This window comes from Crocodylus siamensis, chromosome 8, assembly GCF_052110815.1.
Source record: "Crocodylus siamensis isolate JL-2025a chromosome 8, ASM5211081v1, whole genome shotgun sequence".
Classification (NCBI taxonomy): domain Eukaryota; kingdom Metazoa; phylum Chordata; order Crocodylia; family Crocodylidae; genus Crocodylus; species Crocodylus siamensis.
In genome coordinates, this window is record NC_143402.1 from 56,554,459 (window position 1) to 56,582,190 (window position 27,732).

Consider the following 27,732-nt stretch of genomic DNA (forward strand, 5'->3'; position numbering starts at 1 on the left):
AAAGGGGCACCAACAGGCGCTGCCCAGCTGCTGCGGGGCATGGAACGGAGCTGCAAATAGCTGATCTGGAGGATCTTGGGGACAGGGAGAGGGGCAGTTCCTGCTGTGTGTACTCCTGGGCAAGCATGGGGGGTGGGGGCATATGCCCCTCAGTTCTGTGCACGGGGAGAGGGCAGGCTGCTGCTGCAGGCTTTGCCCCAGATGCCAAACTTCCTTGCCATGGTACTGCTGCCCACACAGGGCTGGATGGTGTCTGAACATTATATCTTCTTGTTTTCAGGTATTTCTAACTTTGTACTACCTTAATTCTTCTTTCAGTGGTTTGCAGAGGTTTAAATTCCCCTTCTCTTCAGCTGATCACTATAATGTCTCATGACCCCTTTAGCTGTTTCTCCTCCCTCATGTTGCCAGCCACCCCAGTGGCAGTGATCATATGGTAAGGGCTGAGATCCTTCTCTCCCTAATTCAGCAGACAATTAGGATCCCATTCAATACCTACTACTCTAGTTTCTCCTGTCCTTTCAGAAGATTTTTTTTCTCCAGCCCTCCAGGTTCATAAAAGTCTCTCTTCAGCTCCTAATTTCCAATTCTTGGTTTGAGAACAGACTCTATGAGAACTTACCATCTAAAGCCTTTCTACCATTTTGCCACTGCAAAGACAGAGCTTTTTTTTTTTTTTTAAAGAGGTGATACAAAGTCCTGCTGCTTTCCACACTTACAGAAAAAAACAGACTGTTGAAAGAGTAGCCACAGCAGAGGTGGAAAATCCAGGCCCCAACAAGCTAGCTCATCACATGGAAGTGTTAACTGCAAAGCCCAGCTGAGTGCCCATGTGAAGTAATGGGGACAATCAAGATATCATTATCTTTATGCTGTTTTCTCCTACCCTCTTCTACAGCCTTCCACCCCAATGACTCTTGGTTTGTTGCAATGTAGCATTAGATGTTTTGCCCAGGGAAAACACTGGAAGGAAAACATGGGTCTACTCTGGTAAATTGCAATCTCTCTGCCGCTGCCACATTTACAAATGGAGACTAGACACATAGTTCAGGCTCCTTTGCTAATCATCTGACAACCCCGTTACAGACCTGCAATGTTAATAAATGAGCCTGGATCCAAACACGGGACTCCAAGGTTATTGTACAGCCACCAGTGGTTGCTGTTTCTTGGCATTTTTAAGGTGACATTCATGTATGCCGCAAGGACATAGTCACTCAGCTACTTATCAGAATTATTAGGCGTTACAAATGCAGCCCTGCGCCTTCTAGTTGCTTTCAAATGTGCTTCTCCCTTCCATGTTGATGCTTTAACTCAGCAAATACAGAAGGACCAAAGCAAAAAAAAAACAAACCTTCCTCTCAGTACTGCAACCAAATGCCACTTAACCACTTTCTTCCCCATCTGAAACCTCAGGCCCCAGAATTCTCTCAGTGGTGCCCTCCAAAGGCTAGTGGCCAATCCTTTTGAAACTAAGCTCATCACTTGCTGGCCTCTCATTATACTGAAGATTTTTCAGAAGCAGTAGGAGGCTAGATCCTGGTTTTCATTGTACCTAGACAAGAAGACAGACTGAGTCAATTATAAATGCAAAGAGTGACCACTACAGGACATCTGTCTGTATGCTTGATCCATTAAAACCAGGCAGTGACAAAAATGTAAATGGTTGAAAATGGCAATGCAACCTGTTCTCAAATGAAGCAATATCCAGACAGTCATAGCTGCTCGACATAAGACATTCAGCAGAACAGAGGACATCCAAGCTTCATAACAGCAAGGGCTGCATTGTCATAGTTATTATTTATGTGCCTTGGCAGCTTGCCAGAAATCTGAAACCTACTCCATGTTAAATGAACAGAATTTTAAAAGCCACCATGTGCCCAAATCGGACACTGGTTTGTGCTTGGAAGAGGAATAGTAATGGTTTGTTTGGTGAGTGCATCAAATGTGATTCTGCATCTGAGTAAGAGGTGCAGGGCCAGACCCCTAGCCAGCTTCAAGTCAGATCAGAAGCTGCATTTTTATCTTCGCTGGAGAGTTCCTGTGTGCAATCAATGCCCAAGCACCTGCTATTGCTTCCATGGTCTTGTCCAAGATTGGACCATGAGGATGGAGAACAAGATGACAGGTAGGACAAGAGAATGTCACAAGTGTTCTTCTGACACTTCTGGCTTGGGAATGTGGTCACTCAAGCTAAGAGAGGGGAGGGGGGCCTACCATTAGACCCAAGCTTGTCTCTTGTTTTCTCTTCATATTGCAGGTAAGAAGTAAGAGTTATGAGATGTTGGGTATGAGATAGGATTGTGTCATACCACATCTGGCACTCCAAACCACACCAAAACTGCCTTTATTACAAGTACAGGATTGATCCTTGCCATGCTTCTTTTCTTGCAGGGGTAGGTAGTGGCCTTGGGCTTCCCCCCACAGTTGATGGGTGACATCTCCAAGTCTCCCTCTTTGTGCTCCTTCTCCCCCTTCCATTCAGGATGGCCACTTCCTTCCAACTTTCATGATCCCTTTCCACAGGCATTGTATATCCATCTCCTGGTGTTTCCAAGCACACCTTCATAGGTCTTAGGCCTATTCCTCTTCCTTTGGATAGGAAAATGATTTTCTTCCACTCGCAGTAGGCAGCAGTACCTGTGTGCCAGCTGTAATCACCTTGTACGTTTGACTTGGGCACAGACCCTCCATGACTATGGCAGCAAATATATTGGTAACACAACCAATTAATTATATTATTATTTATTGTCAATGGAAGCATTTAGGAGAAGACGTACCTTAGAAACAAAGTACACTACACATATCTTGTTTTTCCATCTGATTTACTACTCCTTAGATCTAGAAAATCTAAGTCCTTCAGACAGAGCCCAACAGTGGCAGGCAGTCTGCTGAAACAGCTGCTCACAAGTGAGATTCCCCCCCTTGCCCCTCCTTCTCAGACAGACTTTTTACTTCTTTAGTCTTCTCTCTAATTTCCATCCTGGCAAGACAAAGCTTACAGTTTACAGCATATCGGAGATGAGACACAAAAACCTTTGAAGAGTTGGCTCCCATTGTCTTTGTAGCACGTACCAACATATGCTTAGCTGGGAAACCACAGTTTCACTCCTAGATCTACTTTTCCCACTGCCTCTTAAGTTAAATAAATACCCATGCACAGGAAAGCCTGGTTAACTCCCATGGAAGTAACTCTCCCTCAGTAACTGGGTTGTGTATCACTGGTCTGAAGATTAATGCACAGCAGCTTTGACAAGTCATAACTGTTCTCTTTAGCCCTCTCTGACCCAACCCTCCCTGCCTCTTCCCTTCATGGCAGCCACTCCTTTGCATCTCCTTGTTAAGCCAGCTACCTGGCTGATGCCCTTCCCTTCAGGGCATCAACTCTCGTTGTCTTCAAGGCAGGCACTACCTTATGCCCCACGCTGGGAGGTCATCCCAGTACCTCTACTCCTCCAGGACCTCCTCCCTCTTACCGCATCCCTCTCAGGATACATTCCCTTCCAATTCCCTGAGGGCAGCCCTTGCCATTGTGCTGATCCCTCCTCTTGGAGCTTTCCCTTACTGGCCCACTCCCCTCAAAAAGGTTGTCCCAGTTCCACCCCCCTCCCCTAAGCATTGACCCATCTCCCCCTATCACTTTGTGTCCTGTTCCCCTCAGGGAAGCTGTCCCTTCGCCTTGGTCCAGTTCTCCTCAGAGGAGCTGTCCTAGTCCCCGAGTCCCACTCCCCAGGGACAGCTCACACCCCATTTCCCTCAGAGAGGCAGCCCTTTCATGCCCTACCCTCCCCAACCCCATTCCCCTCTGGAAGACTCCTCATTCCCCTCAGAGAAACTATCCCCACATATAGCACCCCCAGCTGCATCCTCTTCAGGAAAACTCCCCATTCACCTCAGGGAGGAGAGCCAGCCCCCTCACACCATGCCCAACCCAGCCCCAATCCCCTCAGGGAAGTTGTCCCTTCACATCTCATTCCCCTGGTCCCAGTCCCCTCAGGGAGATCTCATACTCCATCTCTCTCAGGGAGGCAGCCCCCTCACCCTGCTGCCAGCTCCATTCCCCTCAGGGAAGCTGTCCCCGTATACTGTGCCTCCCCACCCCCACTCCATCCCCTCATGCCCTGCCTGACCTATTCTGAAAAAAAAAACCCTTCTCCTGGGAGGATGCACTAGGCCACAACCCCTTTCCTCTCAGGAAGATTGCCTCCTCCCTCTCATGGAGGATCCCACCACACACCCTGCTCCCTTTTCCTCAGGCAAGCTGGCCCCTCACGCCTCCCTCCCGTCACGGCAGCTATGCTTTGCTTTGACCCCCAGTAGAAGCCCCCTTTCCCTATTATGCCCTGTGTGTTGAGGAACAATAGCAGAGGAGGGGATCTCTCCCGCCCCCGCGCCTTGAAAGGGAGCGGGGGCGGCCCCTCGCGCCTGCCCAGCTTTCCCGCGCTCCCCGCAAAGCGTCGCGTGCCGCAGCAGGGAGGGGGGAGGGGCGGGGCGCACTAGATGACGCCACGCCGCGCGCCAGGCGCTCATTGGCTGAGGCGGCCTGGCCACGTGACGTCCCCTGCTTCCCCCCCTACTCCGTCCTCCCGGCGCTGCCCGCGCGGCCCCCTCCCCCCTGGCAGCTCCTCCCCCCTCGCTGCAGTCGGAGCCGGACCGCGCTGCGCACCGTACCGCGCCGTGTGGGGGAAGCTGGCAGCGGCGGGGACGGCCCGGCCGGTGAGTGCGGCCCCGGGGGGAGCAGGCCCGCGCCGGGCCAGGTAGGAGCCGGCCTGCGGCCTCCCCTCCGCCCCCCTTCCCCCCCCCGCCGGGGCCCGCTCTGAGGAGCGATGGGGGGGCGCTGTGGTGTGGGGGCGGTGCCGCGATGTGGGGGGTGGTGCCGGGCCCGGGCTGAGGCCGCGCGGCCCAGCAGAGCCGGCCCTGCGCTCGACCCATTGTGCTGTGGAGACAAAATGGCGACGGGCGGCGGTTGGGCCGAGGTGGGGGGGGGGGAAGGTGCGCGCGCAGCCGGCCGGCGCGCGGAGCCAGGGGACTGAGGGAGGGGGCGAGATGGGGGAGCGGGAGGGGGGGAGGCTTGCGCCGTTGCTGCCGGCGGCGGGTCCTCGGGTCCGCTTTTGTTCTGCAGGCCGCGCTTGCAAATGGCGGCTGCTCCTCGCGTGGGGCCCGAGCCTCGATCTGCTTCTCGTCCTGCCCCCCCTTCCCCCCCCGGGGATGGAGGCAGCCGCCGCCTCGCCGCGGGGAGCCCAGCGCCACGGGCCGGCGGCTGCGTGAGGGCATGTGCGCGGCCGTGCCCGCTCGCGCGGTGAGTGGAGGCAGAGGCGCCGCAGATGCCCGCGCCCGGCACGGATGTGTGTGTTGTGGGGGAGGGGCCCCTGGGGGTCCCATTAGCTGGCTGGGGCTGCTCCCCTTCTCGCTGTCGGCTGCAGACTGTTCCCCTGGGCCTGTTGCACATGAGTGCCCTGGAAGCCGGCCATCTCCCATCCCTGGGTGATCTCTGCCTCTGCTGTGTGTGGTGGCTGTAAAGGTAGGAGGCCTGTGAGAGGCTCCCAGTAGGCCTCATTCAGATTCATCTTCCCAGTAGGGATTTAAAACTGCTTTTCCTCCAGATTCCTCCAAACTGACCTTCCTCAGCTGTGATTGGTCGGTCTCATAAACAGTCCCACTTCCCCCCTTTATTTTACCTTATCCCCATTATTTCTGTTCCCCACCACCATCCCTTACTTCTTGCCCCCCAGTTTTGGGATGATTCAAATTCAGTTTCAAGTGTGACCTTCAGAAGGCGTAGTTACCGAACTGCAAAAATCTGGTACCTCTAATTGGAGTCAGGCATGGCACAGGACAAAACATGATGTTGGATTTGTTATACCTAGAGTAGGCTTTATGTAGGAAGCCTTACAAAGCCCAAGAACAGAAAGATGTTTGGATTTTGCTAACCCCAACTCTGCAGTGTCTGTTAGGTATAAGAACTGGAAAACAGACCTGGCTAGAAACAAAAATTAAATGGATTACTCAGTGTTACTGAAGTTATGGGTATTTATTTATTCTGGAACTACCTTGAGAAATGTACACTAAAATGAATTCCTTTCTCTTTAACTTAAGGTATCATCAGAATAAAAAAAATTACAAAAAAATGTGCAATCTTCTAATATTTGGTTTGCCATTATGCCTTTTGGGCATGTGAGATGATTTGATCCGTTACCTTGAAGTGCTGGTGCTTTGTAGCTTTAAAATCAGCTGCTAAAAATTCAAAGGAGGATGAGTTGGTTAGGAAAACGATGCCACTTTAGATTGGCGTATCCCCTTGGTTTGTTCCATGGTGTATTGTTTCTTAGCCTTGTGTACAACTAACAAGTTTCACAACTCAGTTTTTTCATCTGTATTTTTATCAATAATCTGGTCTGTGGCTATCTTTCCTGAGAAGTCCAAGGACTTTGATGCAGCAAGAGCCATAATATGAGGTTCTTGTGTTTACACTCTAAAAAGCCTCAGTGATACCAGCTGATAGAGTGCTGGTCTTGGAAAAGGGGGGAAACCTAAATCTCCCTAACATTTTTAAATGGGGAAGCTAGAGCTGCTGTTAATCAGTATAGCTTGAAAATAGATTTTCATCTCACTTGGAGGGAATTATGGAGATTTTAATAACTATTACTGTTGTATGTATGCAGACAACTTGTATAAAATGTAATGATCAGGAAGAACAAATAATTAAATTACTTAGTAATGCCAGCTAAGTAAATCTATGGCTAGCAAGTCGTGTCTTTACCTGTCTGGCTGGGGAAAGTTTTGAGACTGGTACATGAATCCAACTCCCTGCCTTTAAGAAGGTTATTAACATAAGGTGAGATGCATCACTATACTTGGGTATCTGTACACCTCTGTTTTACAGGCTGAGAATGTGTGATGGCTTTTTAGGCTGCCCCACACCTACAATCACCTAACGTACTTTATTTTTCCAAGCTGTGCAAGTGAAGGGAAAAGGTCTTTGCCAGTGGGACTGGAGTATTAACTATTTCTGATTCAAAAGACTGTCATAAAAATCTGGATGAGAAAATTGCCCAATTAAACAAAGCACTAATGAGAATGGGCCATAGACATTAACAATTGGGTTATGTCATAATAGGTTAAATTGTAAATTCTGCAAGGCAGGGACCATCTTCATTCCATTCTTACAGTGTGTAGCACAAAGGAATCCTATTCATGACTGGCTTCTAGGCGATACTACAGTACAAATAATAAAAAGTCATAGCAGCACTGCTTTATTAAAATGCTAGCTGTTGTGCCAGTTAACTGCTGATATCTTTTCCTAACTCTCCACAGTGGTTTGTACTTGGAGTCATAGAGAAGTGGGCCTGGAAGGGACCTCCATAGGTCGCCTAATCCAGGCCTCTGCCTGAGGCAGGATCATCCCAATCCAAAGTATCCTATACAGATCTGTAATTTAATCTCTTAGTAAAACTACTGTCAGCCCTGACAAAACAGGATGTCACACCCGAACCTGCCACAGGTAAAGCAGCAGGACTATGGCAACCAATGTCCTGCTTCTGTCAAAGGTTGTTAATATATTTGTTACAATGTGGAAGTACACCTAACCTTATCTATTTTGATCCAGAGGATAATGCAGTATATTGAGTATATTGTCAAGTTGCGAGCTTTATTCATAATACTCATCAGGGCCTTATGGTTGTAACTTTTTTCAAGGATATCTACCTGCTTTGATCCATGTGTAAAGAAGATAAAGCATAACTTCATCCTGTTTTTGTGTAGCACAAACTTCCGCAAATAGCTAAAACTCCAGAGTAGATTTATGTGGTTTTGTACCCTACAATGTTTGACACATGAGGTGGGCAGGAAGTGCCACAAGTGATCAGTATAGATGTGTATTATCTCATCAAGCTAAACTAGATGAGTTAACATCACGCAACATGAAATGAAACGGAGCCTTGCAGAGGTATTGAAATTAAGAGTTTGTCAGCACTTGTATTCATACATCATTTTTTTTTGAAGGCCCTCATGTTTATTCAGTAGTTCTGAAGCCTGATAACATTGTATCACCTGTTTCAGCTCAGTAAGATTCTCATGCTGAAGATACCACTTGTGTGCTCTGTTGAGCGTTAGCTAGCATCCAAAAAGTATGTAATTCTTTGAAGGTAATACCAGATTTGTTATAAGGGGGTTGGAGGAGATGGATGGGACTATATCAGTTTTCAGTTTGATAAACCAATAACGACTAAAAGATTTTTTTGAAATGATTTTGATGACTTTGTTAACGCAAGCAATTAATGCTTTGTACCATAATCTCAATTCATAGTGTCCTATATCTCAAACAGCCGTGAGAATTAGAAAGGTAAATTCCACTGGGAGGGAGGTGGTCTTCTGAGCTTCATGCCAAGAGTCAGTCTGCATCTGAAAACATTCTTGGAAAGGTATAGCCTTTCACAAAGACTCGAATCCTGTAGGAGTTGAGTCTGAACTCCCTACTGCTGAAGGGCTTTTTAATGAAGAAAAGAAAGATAGAGACGGGGGGAAGGCATGTGAGTTCCTACAGATAGATAGCAAGCTAACTTAGTTGTGATATGGGCTGTATTAGTAATTTTGTTCCAGTCTGGAGATAACTTCTGAGTGGTGACAAGAAATGCAAAAATCACCATGGGATAACTGTATCATAACAATTCTGTTAAAGGTGTTAAAGTTTATCTACACAAATTGGGCAGCTTGAACAGACTGAACTTTTATTTCCTTGTAACTCCTATACAGACAAAAGAAGAAAAAAAAGTTAATGAACCTTATGTAATAGCCATATCGGTCGCAAAGAAAAGTAGCTTGCTTCTTAACAGGCATTCGGATGAGGTTGTGGAAAGAATCAGTGTGGCAGACAGATAATAAGCTACTGATATATATAATTCTCTAGAATAAATAGGTCCTAGGAGGACATTTCTAGTTGGGAAAACTGGTTTTATGGCAGCTGGTTCCTTTTCCCATAAAACTGAATAGGTTGGAAGGTAACAGCAGCGGTTCTTGGTGTTTCTCCAGTGTAGACTAGTTTTGCATGGGCTGGCCAGTAGTCTACCTTAAGTGCACTTATATGTTACAGCTCAAATTAGGAGGGTATTTGTTGGTGACTTTTTTATGAAGCATTTTCATGGGGAATAATGTTAGGCGTAGAAAGGCAAAATAACTGACCCAGGGCCATTGCAGTTCAGAGACAAAGCTTGGATTAGACACCCAGTGATCCTATTTACTGGCCTGACTATTAGAATCTCTTCCATCCTGTTTAGAGGCTGAATTGTAACCTCCTTCCCTTTGTGCTTTAGAAAAAAAAAATACTGTGTTTGGCCTTATATCATAATCTGGGTAGTCTTTACATCGCTAAAGTATGTAACGGACATTTGGAAGCTGTTGTCAGGCCAGTACTGAGAAGGTGATATTGTATCTTAAACCTAAACATGCTGCAGTTTCTTTCAGAATAGCTTTCCAAGCAGTCATTCCAGCTGTTAGAATGGCAGCTGTTTAGTAAAGGAAGTTTTGCAGAAGCAGAGTAGGTTATAGACTAACTAAATTGGAGATGTGTGGCATGAGCTTTTATGAGCCCAAGTTCAATTCATCAGATGCTGTAAAAGGACATGTAGAGACCAGTGTAGTGTATCAGATAGAGGGTTGGGGGGGGTTGTTTTTTGTTTGCTTGTTTTGTTTTTTTGGTCAGTGTTTAGCACTTGGGCAGTTTTCAGCTAGTAAATCAATGTCTAGGTGTTTTGGTCTTCAGGAATACAGTTTAGCCAGTTGTAAATGTTTCTGTAGTCCTACTCTGTAAAGATATCACTTAACAAGTGCATAAATATTAACACGTCTGAGTAATTATTAGATTTATGCACTTAGCAAGATGTTACCCTGGTTGATTCTCAGTACGTTGGTAGTAATTTTTTTTTTCTGCTCATCTCACATTACAGAAAGCTGTGGTATTGGTATAACTCTTAAGAGGAGAATCGTGATAAATACATTTGGAAAACTTTGAAAACAGCGAAAACTCGGAAGCAAAAATGGTAAGGCTCTGAAATCAGGCTGCAGAAATAGCCAAGATATTGGTGCTTTTGGCTGATAGCTAAATTTCTTCAAATGGTCTTTTCAGCGACCGATGCGGATTTTTGTGAACGATGACCGCCATGTCATGGCAAAACATTCAGCCGTTTACCCAACTCAGGAAGAGCTGGAGGCTGTTCAGAACATGGTCTCCCATACAGAACGTGCTCTCAAAGCTGTGTCTGATTGGATTGATGAACAAGAAAAAGTCACTGGTGAGCAGCCAGAACCGGAGGCCATGGAGACTGCGGCGGAAGAAGAAAACAAAGAAGGAGGGTAAGAGACATTACTAGGCAGGTGTTGTTCAGAGACACTCGTGTCTTTCAGTCATCACTTTTCTTCCAAAACAGTGGGTCTCAACCTTTTCAGACTCAAGGTGCCCTCCATAACATTTCTAAATTGAGTGCCCCCCCACCCCACTTCAAAAAATAATTTATTACAGTGCTCCTTGCAGAAGGACTTGGCAGTGGAGACAGGATCACATTCAAGGAGGGACTGAGCCTCACTTATCTGCTTATATCCTCTTGGCCTTATCTCTTCACACTGTATGGCACCCTTCAGAGGATTTTGCAGCACCTGGTGGAGAATCACTGTTCTAGACCACTGGCATCCAACCTGAGTGGTGTGACACTGGTGTGAATGCCAGATCCTGCATGGGTTTGGGCTGTGTACTGGGCTTGCGCTGTATGCTGGTGGATTTACTGCCCAGGGCCATGTTATCCAGCCCACAGGGCTCCCTACCAGTCCATAGTTTTGGCATCAGGAGAGTAGCAATTAACAATGCCACAAATTTCCCAACTTGTGAGGAGCTCTGCAGGCTGGATGCCAGCTCCATAGCCTGGGGTTAAGCACCCCTGTGTAGAATAATAGCAGTATGCTATTAGATAACATTATTTCCCATGGCTATGGAAGGGAGAATTAGGCACAGAAATCTAGTAACTCTTCTTCACTGACCCATGCCACCTTGTATGCATCCATATATCTTCTCAGGGACCAGAAGGCTACAGAGCAGTTGACTAGGACCCTTCGTGGAGTGATGCGTGTTGGGCTGGTAGCAAAAGGTTTATTACTGAAGGGAGACTTGGATCTTGAACTAGTTCTCTTGTGCAAAGATAAACCAACAACAGGTCTTCTGGAGAAAGTAGCTGACAATCTTGGAGTACAGCTGGCTGTGAGTAAAACCCTTGAATGAGTTTGTATACGTATTGCAATGGGCACTGTAATTAAAGGTCTTAAGACGGAACAGAAGTTGATGCGTCTTTTGATGGCTGCTTTCAAGACCACCTTGTAAAATAAGCATGTCACCCTCTTTAAACAGTTGCTATACTCTCACTTTATATGTCAACTAAACTGAAAATTCAGGTAGCAATCATACAAACCTTGTTAATGCTTTCTAGGGTAAGAAGGGTATTGCTTTGCATAAATCTGGGAGAATGGGCATTCCTGGTTTAGACAATCTGCAGCAATAGTGCCACAACTGGCATGGGTAGCCTCTGTGTGTGGCCTATGGCAGATTGCAGGGAGGCAAGGGTTGTGGGGATGGGACCAGTATCAAACCTGCAGATAGGGCAATGGAACAGCATATTGGAGAGAGGAAGGGGGTTGAAGTGGCACTCAAGGAGAGTGTATAGCTAATCAGTCTGCAGTACTCCTGTTAAAAAGTTTGGCCCCTTTCACTGGTCTAAACAAAATGATTGCTTTGTAGGTTATTACTGAAGATAAATATGAAATAATCCAGTCAGTTGGCGATGCCGCAATTATAATTAAGAACACAAAAGAGCCTCCACTGACCCTGACCATCCATTTGACATCTCCTGTTGTCAGAGAAGAAATGGAAAAACAGTTAGCTGGAGGTATGGAAGACAGAAAACGGCTAACAGTCAGTCTGGAAACTTATGTTCTCCGTTGCTAATTCACTGTTAAAATGTGCTATTCAATTTCAGGCTACACAGCTAAAACTGCACAATGCAAATTCCACTGTTTAATACAGACTACGAGATTTGTGGTTGTGGCTAATTAGAAACTGACTTCTAAAATTGAGTAGCACCTTTCAAATGACATTCCACTTTTTTATTTATTTATTTTTTTTTACCTGGGCCTTTAGTTCACTAATATATAATGTTGTTGTTTTAATCTTTGGTTTTTTTTATCTAGCCATGTAAGTGGCCCACACAAATGACAAATGTAAACATCTCTCTCTCTCAAAACATTGAAGGCTTCTTGTTAATGACTTGCATGTACATGAAATTGGATTTGTTATAAACAGTTTGTGTTGCAGCAAAAATGATGGGCACTCTGGGTCGCTCTAGATTGGCTGTTTTATCAGCTTAAGTTCTGAATTCCAGGATGTGATGCAGAGTTTTGGATAAAGTTAGACTCCGTCCTTGAACTTACTGATTCTTTTTTTTTATTTAAAAAACAACAACAAGACTTCAAAAAAAAACAATTCATACCTTGAAAAATAATATATGTTACTTTTTTCCTTCTACAGTCTATTCTGTACCACAGGCATCACCCTGTTTAGCAAATTTGAATATACTAGCAAATGTTCAAACTAGCCTTATCTAAAACCCTGGTCTTCAGAAACTCAAAACCTTTTCAAACAGATCTTCAATTTTGCCGCAGCACAGACTGGAGAGTATTTTTGTGCTCTATTGATTGTCTATGGTTCTGATATCTGACCTCGTCTACCAAGCCTTCTAGTTTGTCGATTTTAGGGACGCTGGACCTTTGACCAACAGGACGCACTCTGTCACGAGCTGGGGCCAGGGCAGTCAAGCCTTATGGGCGGAGGGGGTTCCCTTGGTTCTAGAAAAAACATCTTACAGTTATGCTCTGGATGTAGAATGGGAATTTAGTTTAGCTGCCCTTGCACTAGCTATTGTAGGCTTAGGTCCTCCATAGTTTTGTTAGAAGCATAGGATTTCTTTCCCCTTCTAAACAGGAATACATTTCCCCTCCCTTTCAGTATAGAAGCTGGCCTACCATCAGCTACACATAGTCTTCCTCCTCTCAGCAGTTCCATGTTCTCAGTAAGGGTCACACAAGGAAGTGTACTGCAAGGCCATCCTGCCAGGGACAGGGTATAGCTCAAGATCTCTTGGGAGCCTCAGCTGCCCTCTAGGAAGCTGCCTCATCCCCTCTCCACCTGACAGAACCCCCTTGGTCAAACTGTGCCTTGTCTTCTTATTCCATCCACGAATAGAAACGCTATCAGTCAACGACTCCCCGGACGTTCTGGACAGGCAGAAATGCCTTGCTGCCTTGGCGTCACTCCGACACGCCAAGTGGTTCCAGGTTTGCATTTTGTTCTTATATTTGTCTTTAAGTAGAAAATTTGTAAAGTTTAACTGGCTAACTTTTATCTTAAAATACATAAAACATTGGACAGTAGTTAGATGTGCTGAATTTAGCGTCTGTCAATGGCACAGTTGCTAAAGAAGCACTTAAAGTGATTTTAACATTCAAAGAGGAAACTTATTTAATGAGTAGATAGATGCATAGCTGCTGCTTTGTGTTAAGAGTAATGTTGCTTTTGTACACTGTAATTTCTTTTTAAGTTCTAAATTGTAATGTTGTGAATCGATCTTTATTTTTTTTACCCTTGACAAAGTAGCACTGCAAAAATGAATGTCTGCAGATTTTTTTTTAACGGGTTTCTGGATTTTTATTAAATGTGCTTCTGCTTGATTACTTATTCTAGGCCAGGGCTAATGGGCTGAAATCGTGTGTCATCGTCATCAGGGTGCTGAGGGATCTGTGTACTCGTGTTCCTACTTGGGCGCCACTTAGAGGATGGGTAATTTTACTTATTTCTGTAATGTTGTGTTATGTCTCTGTTAAAGTATCGTCAGTTTCAAAATGTTCCATTTTTAGAAATTGTGCTTTTGAAGGTACACTTGCAGTTTTCTACAGCATAAACTCACTTAAATTCGCTGCAGAGATTCAAAATTCTAAAATGAAGACAGTTGCAGTGCTCAACTGAGCCCCATGCATTTGCTTCCCTCACTGTTGATTAAAAATGTTTTTCAGCCCCTAGAGCTGCTGTGCGAAAAATCGATTGGAACAGCTAATCGACCAATGGGAGCTGGTGAGGCTCTGAGACGTGTTCTTGAATGCCTTGCATCAGGAATTGTGATGCCAGGTTAGGTGGTTCTCTGTATTTGAATTTCAAACTAGAAGCTGTATTTAATGCAGATGAAGCTTGGTACCTTGTAATATTGTTTTGTATTTCCAAGGCGTCCCTTGTGTATGCACAGTTTGGATTAGAGCTTCCAAAATATGTAGCATATACAGGTACTACCGTACCTCGGTATTGCCTAGGGCATATGTGCTTAAAGCGATGGACCCATGACATTTAAACCTTTTAGGGAGAAGGATCAGATTCTATGAACATTGAACTGTTTCTCTTTCTAAGGGGTTTCAACAAGCTTCACTTATAACTGTACTTGTAAAATAATCCAGATAAATTCCAAATGTTGGACATTGGATGGATAATATCAGTTGTTGGTGTTATATAGATGAGTGTTGATGGATGCCAAGGGAATACTTAGTTTAGTTTCTTTAGAAACACCAGGATAATTCTCTGCATATCTTCCTTGTTTCCTGCCTTCAGATGGTTCTGGTATTTATGATCCTTGTGAAAAAGAAGCCACTGATGCTATTGGGCATCTAGACAGACAACAAAGGGAAGATATCACACAGAGTGCTCAGGTATAGTTTTGACTACAGATGTTACAAAAACTTAATGAGTTCAATTGACTCTGAACTTCTGTATTGGTAATGGTAGTATAGTAACCTCGTTGAGGTTGGTTTAACTTTTTTAATTACCTAATCAAATAAATACAAATGGGTCCCACACCAATAAAGGAGTTTATAGTTTGGCCCACCAAAAGCAAAGCAACAGGTGTTATGTAGTGATTTACCACCATTGTTTAGAATTTGGGTTGAACTTGGAATTCTGAGGAGTGTCATATATAAACCAGTGAGTCTCTGTGCAAGGGTGGGTAGAAAGTTTTGTCTGGAACTCTGCAGTGAACAAATGCTTCTTTAGCAGCTTGTGCATCTCGGTAACATGTCTTTGGTCCTTATAGCACGCACTGCGCCTTGCTGCTTTTGGCCAGCTTCACAAGGTGTTGGGGATGGATCCCCTACCTTCCAAAATGCCCAAGAAACCAAAGAATGAGAACCCAGTTGACTATACTGGTAGGTGTTTTTTAAGTCTTATATGTTCTTAAAGTGCTTGGAATAATTACTTTTATCTTGGAATAATTGGTAGAGTGTGTAATTGCTCTTCTCCTGGTTCTTACAGTCCAGATTCCCCCCAGTACAACGTATGCTGTCACCCCAATGAAACGCCCTATGGAGGAGGATGGAGAGGAGAAGTCTCCCAGCAAAAAGAAAAAGAAGATTCAGAAAAAAGGTATTGAGTTAACAAGAGGTAGGTGTAAATTGCTGCCTAAAAAAGAGGTTTTTCAGATTAAATGGGGGGCATGTTACAGAACTCTTAATGTATAAAGGTTTGTTTGAACTGTTGTAAATACAAATGGCAGGAAGTGGGAGTAGAAATTGGGTGTTTGGTTTTTTTTTTCCCTACTGCTTTAAGGCTTCTAAGGCTCTACCTGCTATCCACTGTAAACTTTCAATCTAAGCTTCTATGCGAGGACTATGCAGTAATATATTGTAACCTTTTTTTCTGAAAACCGTTTGTTAGTCTTAAAACAATCATGAACATCTGACAAAAGGTGCATTGTGTTCTTCCCTTCAGAGGAAAAAACTGAACCTCCCCAGGCTATGAATGCACTGATGAAATTAAACCAGCTAAAACCTGGACTCCAGTACAAGCTGGTTTCTCAGACTGGTCCGGTTCATGCGCCTATCTTTACTATGTCTGTGGAAGTTGATGGCAGCACATTTGAGGCATCAGGACCTTCTAAAAAGACAGCCAAATTGCATGTGGCAGTAAAGGTAAGAGTTTGTGAGGGTGTTTTTGTTTTTGTTTTTGTTTTTTGTTTGTTTGTTTTTCATGTGTAAATATTTATCAAATTGCTTGCCTTAAGTAGCCCAGCAGCTACTCTTTCAAGCCTGAAAAGAGAAACTTCCTTGATTAACTGGAAAATTGGGTTGAACTATATAGGCAGAATTCATAGGCCCTTCAGGACTAACGAAAGCATATCTCATGTAATTAAAAGTGTTGAAATTGGAGCAGTCCAATTCCCTTTCTAGTGTTGAATTGCCTTCATAGCAGTCTTGGGGGAATGTCTGAAATCTCCTGGGAGCTTCATCAGGAAAGGTGCTGAACTAATGCTTCATTGAATAAAATTGAGGCACTTGCCCAGGTATTGCCAGTTACAGAGGCATGGAGATGGGTGTCACATCTTTCTAAAGAACTCCCTTTTTTTCCTCCTCCCAGGTGTTGCAGGACATGGGTTTACCCACAGGAGTTGAAGGCAAAGAGTCTGTGAAAGGAGATGAGTCAGCAGAGGAAACAGAACAAAAACCAGTAGTTGTTGCACCTCCGCCTGTCGTGGAAACTGTCTCTACACCCAGTGCTGCCTCTCCTCCCTCAGAGCAGACTACAGAGGTAAATACACACTCTCTGAATCTTTTAAATGTGTTATCCCCACCCTTCAAAAGAGGGGTGTTAGTTGCTCAGGGATCTTTTACTTTGCTCATGGATTCCAACTGGAGCACATCCCGCCGCCCCCCCCCAATGTTTCTGGAAGAGCATTTGTTAAAAGCATCTCTCAAAACTCCCACTGTAAATCCCATAAGCTTATAATAAAAGCTACCTCCCTTCCCCCCCCCCCCCAGTCCTAAGCAAGGAGTCTGATAATACATCAAGCAGATTAATGCAAAATAGATGCTGCTTTATGCTCTTTTTTTTTTATTTTGTTTGTTTTTGCTAACAAGAAATAATTGTAATTAGTAACAGGTGTAAAAAGTGAGCTTGGGTAGATTTAGTTTAGTTGTGGCCTTGAGACTAATATTCTCAATTCTAAAAGCCACAGGTGGTTTTGGTAACTCAGTGTCTAGCAGCTTTTAGAACCTTTAACACAGCTCCTACTTACTTCAGAATGTGAAACAGCAGGGACCAATTTTGACGAAGCATGGGAAGAATCCAGTGATGGAACTGAATGAGAAGAGGCGTGGCCTAAAGTACGAGCTGATTTCTGAAACTGGAGGCAGTCATGACAAGCGCTTTGTCATGGAGGTGAGCTAACTCTTTTTTATGTTCCTCTACATCTGAGATTTAAACTTAGATGTACTCAAATATTAATACCCTGACCTAGTTACAATTTCATCACATTTATGCTACTTGTTTGGCACTGATATATCTTCTTCCTTCTATACATAGACCTTGCCCTGTGGGTGAGGTGAGTGTGGTGACAGTTATCTAGTTGTCATTCATACCATGATGCTTTAATTTGTTTCAAAGGTTGAGGTGGATGGGCAGAAATTTCAAGGAGCTGGTTCAAACAAAAAGGTGGCAAAAGCTTACGCTGCTTTGGCTGCGCTGGAGAAGTTGTTTCCAGATGCCCCTGTTCCCATTGAACAAAATAAGAAGAAAAGAGCCCCTGTCCCTGCAAGGGGGGGACCAAAATTTGCCGTTAAGGTAAGTGAATCCAGTGGTTAAGTGCTTCTGCCATGTGCACTGTGATCAGATTTAATAGCATTTATAATTTCTGTGCCAGCCGCTGGCAGAATAGTCTTTACCACTTTGAATAATTTTGTGTCATCCACCTCTCTCATAAATGGTGTTGCACCCTCTCCCAAAGTGGAGTGTGAGGAACTATAAAAAAGACAAAACAAAAAAAACTGGCTTTATTAACCAAATGGGCAACTAAATGGCAGATGAAATTCAATGCAGATAAGTGCAAAGTGGTGCACCTGACCAAAAATAATCCAAACTATACCTGCATTATGATTGGCTCTATATTATCTGTTCCCACACAGGAAAGAAAGATGGGAGTCACTGTGGACAGTTGGCTAGAAACATCAGCTTAGTGCTTATCAAACAAAATGTTAGGGCGGGGATAGACGATGTTTTTTGGTTGGAGTGCCGAAAAATACCACAATGCCTACCTGGGCAGGTGCCAGAGTGCCAGTATGCCAGGAAAAATAAAATGGGAGCGGGTGTACATGGCAGGATGCCCAGCCCTGCTGTCCTGTGCCCCCCAGCCTGGGCTCTGGCTGTCAGCAACTACCCTGGTGCTGGGTAGCTGCTGGAGCATGGGCTGCTCCCAGCAGGGCTTGTAGCTGCCTGCTGGGAACAACTCAGATTCTCGTCTGGCATCAGCTACCCAGAGCTGGGGCTGGCTGCAGCCAGGAGGCTGAAAACAGCTGTGCCAGACTCTGGAGCCCTGGCATCAGCCCTGTATTGGCATGTGCACACGTGTCTCGGAGCAGGCAGTAGAGGAGGGGCCTGAGGCAGTGTAACACCCGTCTCCCCCGCTCCCAGCACAGAGCTCTGGTGACTGGGCTCCAGAGCCTGGCATAGCTGTTTGTAGCCAGCCTGGGTTCTGGCAGCTGCAGTGGGAAGGCTGCAAACAACTGCACCAGGCTCCATGGCTCCGGCATCTGCTTCATGCTGGTGGTGACTGTGCACGCACTTCAGGGCAGGCTGCAATACCCTGCTGTCTGCATACTCAGCATGTGTGCCAGGAGTTGCTGATCCCTGTGTTGGGGGATTATTAAGAAAGGAATTGTAAACCTGAAAGTATTATCATGCCTCTTCAAAAATCCATGGTGCAGCCACACATTGATTCCTGTGCCAAGCTCTGACTCCACACCTCCAAAAAGATAGAGAACTCTAGAGAGGTTCCAGAGAAAGGCAGCAAGGATGATGAGTGCTGTGAAGGGGCTTCACTATGAGGAAGGACTAACGAGGCTAGATCTAATCAGTTTAGAGATCTTTTGAGAGGGGCTGTGAGAAGAAGGGTTTACAGAATACTAAACAGTAAAGACCAAGTCAGTAGGATTTATTAATAGGGGTCACAACATGAAATGTGCTGGTAATAAATTTAAAATTTAACACAAAGCAGTTTTTGTTCACACAGCATATAATTAAAATGTTGAACTTGTTGCTGCCAGATGTGGTGGAAGCTGAGAGTTCAGCAGATTCAAAAAGGGATTAGGCACATTCTTGGAGGAAAGGGGCATCAGTAGTTACTGAGCATGGGAGTGAGGGGGACAGCCTTTGAATCAGAACTTCCTAGATCAAGTCATAACCTATTAAGGTAGACAGATGTATAGCTTGACACTGTAGTCTAGCTAATTTGGCTACCTTTTTCTTGGCCTCCATTTCCTTGCATTAACGGATATATTGCATTGAACTCTAGAAGCAAAAATAAAGCTGTCTCACCATGGTGGCACTTCATTCTTTAGAAACAGATGTATGTAACTGATCTCTGCCTTTTTCAGCAACATAACCCAGGTTTTGGAATGGGTGGCCCCATGCACAATGAAGTGCCACCGCCTCCCAACATGCGTGGCCGTGGTAGAGGAGGCAACATGCGTGGCCGTGGTAGAGGCAGAGGGGGATTTGGTGGCAATCATGGTGGCTACATGAATTCCGGTGAGTTTGCAGACATGGCTCATTTTGTTAACTTGTCCTCCATTTTTAAATAAAACAAACAGAGTTCATGGCTTGAAAGCATAGAGCTAGCATTTGCATGTAATTAATAATAAACCACTGTAGTTCTTCTGTTTCATGAATTAGATCAGTGGTTTCTGAGCCATTCCAGCCCTGTGGGACCAGCTTGTGAGCATTTCTCAAAGCCTGCCATAAACTCTGAAACTTCTATTAAAAAAAGGGTAGCATGGGGTGGGAAACCAGCAGGATACGTGGACCAGCTGTGAGCCTTTTCCTATGGGCTCATATCACAGTTTGGAAATAGCTGAGCTAGATGGCAGTCTGATCTCCAGTTGATTAGAAAGGGAAGCCTTCATTATAATGAAGTTTGATTCCCGTGTATTAATAGAAAAATGAGTGTCTTACAGTAGTACTTCATTCCATTCTAGGAGCTGGATATGGAAGCTATGGTTATGGAGGCAATTCGGCAACAGCAGGCTACAGTAAGTATTCATGTTTTAAACTCTGAAACACAGCACTCTTCTGGGGTTAGTAAAACACATTGGGTTACGACATGCCATGAATATACCTGTGCTTGAAGCCATCATAGTGGGTTCTCTCACTTTTTTTTGAAAATGAGAAATTATGAGAGATGGCTGAATCCAATGTTTTAAAATCTAAACTCGAATCCAGGTGACTTCACGTTTCCTCTTTTAAAAATGTGAATATTTTAAATTTCTCTGCTTTAAGCCATGTGAAGCAACCCACCACTCTTGTGAATATGATTTTCCTGAAAATACCCAGCGATTGGTCTTGAGAAGAAGCCTTCATTGGGGGGTGACAGGAGCAGAGAAATCTAAAACATGACTTTCAAATGTGGCGCATTTTGCCATCTTCAAAAGAATTCTAATTTTTTTCTCTGCTCTGTCTCCCCCTTTTGTAGGTGACTTTTTCACAGACTGCTACGGCTATCATGATTTTGGGTCTTCCTAGATCATCTAAAAGTATTGCACAAAAAACAGCTTTTTACTCCAATTTTCTCGAACTCCAAAACCCAAAGTGTTCGTGCTGTGTCCCTGTGCTTCACTGGGTTTCTCAACCGTGGCTTTTCACCGCAGCTTGTCTGAAACTCTTAGCCTGCAGAACTTTAAGACAGTAGCAGTTTTTATTGTGATTTGCCTTTGAACTTGGTTGTATTGATGTACACAACAGGGGAAATGAATTATCAGAGAATGTTTTTGTGCAGTTAGCACAAATTTCAAAGCCAGCTCCGTTCAGCATAAAGGCAAAAAGCCCACCTTTTGCTTTTTTTGGAAAGCATTCTTTTTTTTTTTTCTTTCTTTTTTTTTTTTTTTTAAGAAACTAATTACTCAAGAGTTTTAATCTACCTTTGTCTTAATTTATGGCAGGTTTTGTATAAAATTTACACCTTTTAATAAGCCCCAGAACTTGGGTAGATGCCTCTGATATGTTGAAAGCCTTCCTAATCTCTGAATCTAGTACAGCCCAGCCCGGCTTTTTAAGCATGCAAAATTGTTGACTTGTATGTGGAATCTTTTATGTGCTGAACTTAAACTTTACACACCCTTTGTAATACACTGGTGGATAAATACTGGAGGGATGTGACTTAGTGTACTTTCAAAGGTATTGTAATTGTGCTTCCAGTACTGGTACAATAAATATCCAGGCATTAAGGAGTTGATGGAAAAAAATGTCAGTCTTGATAACTTCTTAAAATGCATGGATTTTGATTAGTGACATGAAAATGGGCTTTTTTGATTCAAGCATAAAGGGCCTAAAGCACTGACCTCTTTCTCTTCCCTTCCCTCCTTCACCCTGCCCCTCCCACCTTAAAATGGCTGCAAATTCAGCGGAGCAGTCGTTCAGGCCATCTGCAAAGTGTAGTGTATGCCTATTGCCCTTAAAGCAGAAGTACTTTGTAGGCTGGAAAATAAAATTTCTCATAATTTTGAAGTCACGGGGAATAAATTGGCCGTTTAGATGCAAGCCTTTTATGAAACGCCAAGTGTGTGGTCCTTTATTCTTGCCAAGCATTTGTGTTTAAAGTTGTATTTTCTTTGTCACTGTTCTTTTTTCTTTTATTCTTTTTTCCGTTTAGCTGCAAAGCCTGCACCACTGCATTAATTTAATTTGAGGCTTAACATTTTGGGTTAACTCGGTAATTTAAATTGATGAGAATACTATCCTGTGAAACATCAGATCTGAGATTTTGCCCAAGGAAAGTTTCATATATTTAGTGAACAATTTTTAAAAACAAAAATTAATGCATGCCCTATTTTTTTTAGAAAGTTATTGTTTGAGATAATGTCTTTTTTATACAAGGGAATAGATATTGTCCTGAATGAGGTGAAAAACTGCCATTTTTTTTAAATGAATACATGTTAAAGTAACTACTTGTGTGTTGGATATTTTTATTCATTGGCTTTCAGGGGAGTAAAAGAAATTAGCTTCAGGTGTTACCATTAACATTTCATACTTGAATATGAAGTTTGTGTCTGAACGGAACAGTTGTAGAAACTGTTTTAACTCTTCATTTGGGAAGTATTGACTTCTGTCATTTTGCAGTCAAATGGTTCAAGTCCCAGACCTTAATTTTCAGATCTAGAGAGGTTCGTCCATTCATTCCAGTGATCTGCTTGAACCAAAGACTGGAAATTAAGTACCAGTGATGGAGCAGGGTACCTTAAATTTACATGAAGCACAGAAGTACAGTCATCTTGCTGGGGTCGTTTGACCCCATTACTCTTTCCTGCTGTGACAGGGGGTTGGACTTGATGATCTGCTCAGGTCCCTTCTGACCCTACCAACTATGAAACTACTTAGTTTGTTATGCTTCAGTTGCAGCCATAACTGTATTTTAAATCTTCTTGGGCAGAGAGAGAGATTAAAAAACAAACAAGAAAAACCCTCTTTGTCTAAACTACACACATGGGAATAAAAAATAGTGAATTGTGCAGTACAGAAAACCTTCTAATTTTAGAGGGTGAGATGAAGAATTAGTGGTCTTAAGCATGATGGTAGTTTTAAACCAACACAGTAACTAAAAAGTTATATGCCTTCAAGAACCAGCGAAAACAAAAAATTGGAAACAAACTGATTCACCCATTCAGATGTCCAGTCCAGGCTTTGCAAGCAGGAAGTGGCTGATATGGAGGGCAAATATTTACTCGTTGGCTTTGTGATCTTCGGTCGTTCTTTGGAGAAGGAATACATTCTCCTGCTATTTCCCTGTGGCTTCCAGAGCCATTTAAACTAACCAGGCCATTTCCTGGGGCAGTGGATAGTCTCCCAGAGTATATGCTATGGATATTGGAGCAAGTAATCGTCTAGATCCTGGCAGCTTTTGTTTCTTGCTAAACAAAAACACCTTTACTCCAAAAGTCTGAGTGAAGAGTGTCTGGTCCCACCACCCATTTTTAAAGTTGGCTGATAATTTGATTGAGCGGTCATTAAGTTGGGCTGCAAAGCAATTGCTCAGCAACTTAAGAATCTGCCTGTATTGCCACACGGAGGTAGGGGTCTGATGGTAACTAGGACTTGATATTTCTGTGTACCTTTGCAGTGGTGTCTGGTAACCCTGCATGATGTTGGCTTTTTAAGTCTTCATTACAGAAGTAAGTTGACTTCCTTGTCACCATTTCTTTCTGCAGTAGAGAGTTAAATTTCAGTGGTTACTATAACCCACTCAATTTCCAATGTAACTTTGAGCATCAGATAAATGCTCCTTGCCAAACATGAAGTTAATAACCGTGAAATATTGTAACATGAATGGCAGGGGCAGTGGGGGGAAATGGAATTGCTCTCAACTTTAAGTCTAGAATTTGGAGTAATCCTTACCAGGAATTAAGTCTATGGGGAATGAAGTCAGAGCTGTTAATGAGAAATTCCAGGGTATAACTGGAAGATTGTGTCATTTCAGTGTATCTAGACATTATCTGTTTCCTTAAATGAGCAAAACATTACACAGGTTGGTTTTGCGTGGAATTTCTTAAATCCTTCCTTCAATGTGAAGATCAAAATAGTCATAAAACTGGCAACCTTCCAGCTGTGAGGTAAGGTATATAACCCTTTAGATAGCATTCTTTAGGGGAGATACCCAAGGCCTGGGAATACATCTGCCCATCAGAAACACTGCAGCGCTTGAAACCTAACTTGCGCTTCTTCTGTTTAGGCCAGTTTTATAGCAATGGGGGACACTCTAACTCCGGTGGTGGTGGCGGCGGCGGTGGTTCCTCCGGGTATGGCTCCTACTACCAAGGTGGTGATAACTACAACTCACCAGTACCACCTAAACATGCTGGGAAGAAGCAGCAGCACGGAGGACAGCAAAAACCTTCCTATGGCTCAGGGTATCAGTCCCACCAAGGCCAACAGCAGCAGTCATATAACCAAAATCAGTACAGCAACTATGGCCCCCCACAAGGCAAACAGAAAGGGTACAATCATGGCCAAGGCAACTACTCATCGTACTCTAACTCCTACAACTCACCTGGCGGTGGAGGCTCAGACTACAACTATGAGAACAAATACAGTGAGTGGTGGTTTGTCTGGTTGAAAAGGGCAGTGGGGATGCCAGTGAAGGCCAGCTGTGGGGTTCTCTCACAATGTATCTAAACAGACCTGGGACTGCTGGCTGTTGTTATAGTTAAAGCTGTGCTTGGAGGAGGTGGAATTAATAAGCAGCATGACCCAGGGGGAAAAGAGCCCAGGTGAATGCTTAGGCTTAAATGGGTGTACTTGAGGCATAGTCATGCCTCCATGGAGAATATTGCTGGAGTCTTCAAGGGTTAGTGAGTGGTACTGGATTAAGTATTCCCAAGCCCTGCTAAGACTTGGCTGTTATAGTCAAGATATTTCAAACCCAGATTTCATTGTTGGTTTACGTTACTCTGAAGTTTCCTCATCTTCAGTTAGGAATTTGGGTGGGTTTGAAGAAGATGAGAATGAGTGTTGCTCCATGCAGCTGAAGGAAGTCATTGGGACTGCGTGGCCCTCAACTAGGTGTCTGCATCTGCCTATGGATGTAGGGGATTGCAAGCTCAGTGTGCCAGGCATGTTGCATGTAGCAGGCTTTGTTTGCTGGGCTTAAAGGTGTCCCCCAAATTCTTTGTTCCATATGTGAACAGAATCAGGATGCTGGTATGGACACAGAATGGATGTCCTTGCCTCACCCTGGGTATGAACAGATCAGAATTTGGGACTAGAGTTTTTGTTTAAATATTTTAGGTGCCTGTTTACAGGGATTATTTTGCTGTCAAACAGCAATTCACTAGTTTAGCCTGGAACTCTTCAACTGCTATCCTAATGCTATGTTCCTTGAAAATGGCTTTGTATATATTTTCTTAGGCTAGCCAAGGCCTATGCTGTGTCCCTTGTTTAAGGGTCTTTGCTTCTGGGTTAGCTCTGGTACTGTCCACCTTTAGCAGTTTAATTAGTAGCTTTATAAGAATAAACATATGTAGGTAAGTGAGTAGAGTTGTAAATCATAGCGCACCAGGCCACTAGTCAGAGGCCCTACACTAACACCCAAGTAGCTTAGGAGATGACTTCAATTTGGTGGCCCCAAGCAGGTGCCTTGGAGAAAGTACTCAAGCCCTGGCTCTTCACAGCAGGCTGGAGTTTCTGACTTGCATGCAGTCTTTCTGCAGCCCTGGGTCAGACAACATGCCTGCACACATGTAGAGGAGCAGCACTATAATAGATGGGCACTGAGGTATTCTGTGTGCCGTTTTGCTTAAGCCTCCAATATTCTGGAAATGAGGCCTGCAAAGCTTTTACCAGGCAGAGGCTTTCTTTTAATTGAATAGTTGGCAATAGCTCTTTAGCAATTAGTGAGATGAGTCCAGAATTGTGTGCTGATGGTCTCTGCATTCACAAGACATCCTGTTCCAAGAGCAGAGCAGTGTGCTGTACAGCCAGCTTCGTTAAGCTTGCGTTCTCCTTTTGCAGGTTATGGTGGCGGTGGTGGCCGTGGTGGAGGAAATAACTATGGGTCGGGAGGTTCCTCGTACAACACTGGATCACACGGTGGCTATGGGGGAGGATCTGGGGGAGGAGGGTCCTCATACCAAGGTAAACAAGGTTAGTATATAGCACTTTTTTTCTCTCGTATGCTGCATGCTAAGATAACTGCTGGGTTTTCTGTGCATTCTGCACTACAGCAGTTCACATCAGATTTTCCTTCTCATTGCTTGTTCCCTTGTTTGTCCCACAAGGAAGTAACACCTCTTCTCTCCCCCCCTTTCAGGTGGATATTCTTCTCAGTCCAATTACAACTCTCCAGGTTCAGGCCAGAACTACAGTGGACCCCCCAGCTCCTACCAGGCCTCTCAAGGTGGCTACGGCAGAAACGATCACAGCATGAATTACCAATACAGATAAACCAGCCCCTTCTCCGTGGGTGTGAAGTTTTGTTACCTTCCGCACTTGCGCACCCTTTGAATATCAGTTTTATTGCATCACAGTAAACATGTAAACCCCCCCGTTTTCATGTTGCAGTGCTCTTTGTGATACCAGTCACTAATGGTTGAGTACCTGTATTTCCATACTTAGCTGTATTTTGGACATCTATGTATTTAATGGTTTGTTAGTTGCCATTACAGTTTGTCTAAATAGGGTTTTTTGAGTTAATACAATTTCAGTATCCTTTTTCTATTTAAAATTAGACGGTGCATGACCGTGGTATGGCTTTAAATAGAGAAGGGATATGTCATCTGTTAATGCTTTTGTGAAGTGAGTTAAACAAGCTTTCTGTATTTTAATGCTTTAGTGTTTCAGTTTTATAAGTGAAGATTTTATTTTAAAAACCAGTGGGGAAAAGAGTGGGTTTTGTATGTCTGAATCATTCAGGCAGTACATCTGGATTAAGCTGAATGTAGACAAATAAACACAAACTCTTGATGTCGTTGTCTCCCAAACATGTAGCTTTTACCTGTCTGCAGTGAATAACCTCTTGCCTTTTTCCTTTTTAAATTCAGTAGTTGGGACATTGGTGCAAAGTGTGAGCCACGTGTTTGATACACAGTGTACCTAGAAGCACCTGGAGGGGGATACAGAAGAATAGGAGATGTGGTAGCTGTCTTTAAAAATAGGAAGCAAAACTTGAGAGGGACTCTGATTTAGAGTTAATTCTGATTGTGCTTCTGACCACTGGTGCCAGTACTGCCAGGGCTGGGGCAATGCCTCTGGTAGCAGATAGGTGGAATAACAAGCCCCTTGATGCGACCATGGCATGCATCAACTCTGGCTTTGGAGGGTTCTGTATAAGCCTCCATGAAGCTGCCGCCATCCTCCTGAGGAGAGAGGGACTTAGCTGATATTCCTCTCTCCTTTTCTCCTGCTATTAGAAGTGCTGCCTTGTTCTGGGAACACATGGTCTTGGCATGGTGGGTTGCCCTGAGTGTATGGTGGTAGGCAGCTCTCTAAAGAGAAACCAGGGGAGAGTGAAACTTAATCATGACAGGGGGGCTGCTGGTTTGTACTGTGCTCAGCTGGCATGAGGTGTGCTGAGCAGAAGCCACTACTGTATGCCAGTCTGTCTGAAATGCAGGAGTTGCCCACTAGATGTTGCTGCCACTGTAATGAACCAACTTCAGAGCCAGTACTTGCTCCTAGGTTTTCTGACCTGCGTATCAGATATCACACCAGACTTCCATCCGCCATCACCCTTCTCTTCCTCCTCCCTCTCTTGCTGCAGCTGGAGGTCTTCTCTTGGATCTGTCCAGCCAGTCAGTGCTGCTGGTAATATCACCACAGTACCTCTGTGTGGGGAACAAAGCAGGAAGAACAAGTCCTTTCTCCCCCACCCCAAAAAAAAATCCTTGCCAGCTTCTAAGGTAAGGCACTGGAGAGCCTGGGTTGAATGCCCAGTGAGATGAATGTAGCCATTAATGTGTGGTCAGCTCCTGTCTGATAGTGTAGGAACATAAACCCAGCCCAGGGGAAGCCAGGCTGCACTACCTTTTAATCATCCATTGTACCAGCAGGGACTAAGCTGGTAACTTTTTCCTTGAAATTTTTTTTATGTTCCAAGTCAAATCAGCCAAACCAATTCCAAATCCAGGAGTTAG

General features: G+C 44.1%; 1 protein-coding gene across 9 annotated transcripts; it reads left to right on the forward strand.

Annotated features, from left to right (window-relative positions):
• The first annotated feature begins 4,557 nt into the window (after positions 1-4,557).
• ILF3 (interleukin enhancer binding factor 3) lies at positions 4,558-26,563 on the forward strand. 9 transcript variants are annotated; one of them, XM_090059209.1, is made up of 20 exons: positions 4,559-4,713; positions 9,939-10,031; positions 10,118-10,344; positions 11,059-11,239; positions 11,774-11,921; positions 13,274-13,365; positions 13,772-13,867; positions 14,101-14,212; positions 14,684-14,781; positions 15,162-15,273; positions 15,380-15,508; positions 15,836-16,035; positions 16,481-16,651; positions 17,144-17,281; positions 17,507-17,683; positions 19,492-19,645; positions 20,092-20,145; positions 23,835-24,194; positions 25,613-25,744; positions 25,911-26,563. In XM_090059209.1, exons 2-20 carry the CDS (start codon positions 10,029-10,031, stop codon positions 26,042-26,044), a joined length of 2,718 nt encoding a protein of 905 aa, XP_089915335.1. In that variant the 5' UTR covers positions 4,559-4,713; positions 9,939-10,028; the 3' UTR covers positions 26,045-26,563. The 9 variants fall into 9 exon arrangements, with proteins under 9 accessions (XP_089915342.1, XP_089915343.1, XP_089915335.1 ...); XM_090059212.1 differs by having other exon boundaries at positions 17,156-17,281; XM_090059213.1 differs by having other exon boundaries at positions 17,159-17,281.
• The last annotated feature ends 1,169 nt before the right edge of the window (positions 26,564-27,732 follow it).

Excerpts from the sequence above, each read along its gene's own strand:
- ILF3 (XM_090059209.1), top strand. Across the intron at positions 17,282-17,506 it reads ACAAGCGCTTTGTCATGGAG|GTTGAGGTGGATGGGCAGAA; the intron begins GTGAGCTAACTC and ends TTTGTTTCAAAG. Across the intron at positions 20,146-23,834 it reads TTCGGCAACAGCAGGCTACA|GCCAGTTTTATAGCAATGGG; the intron begins GTAAGTATTCAT and ends TCTTCTGTTTAG.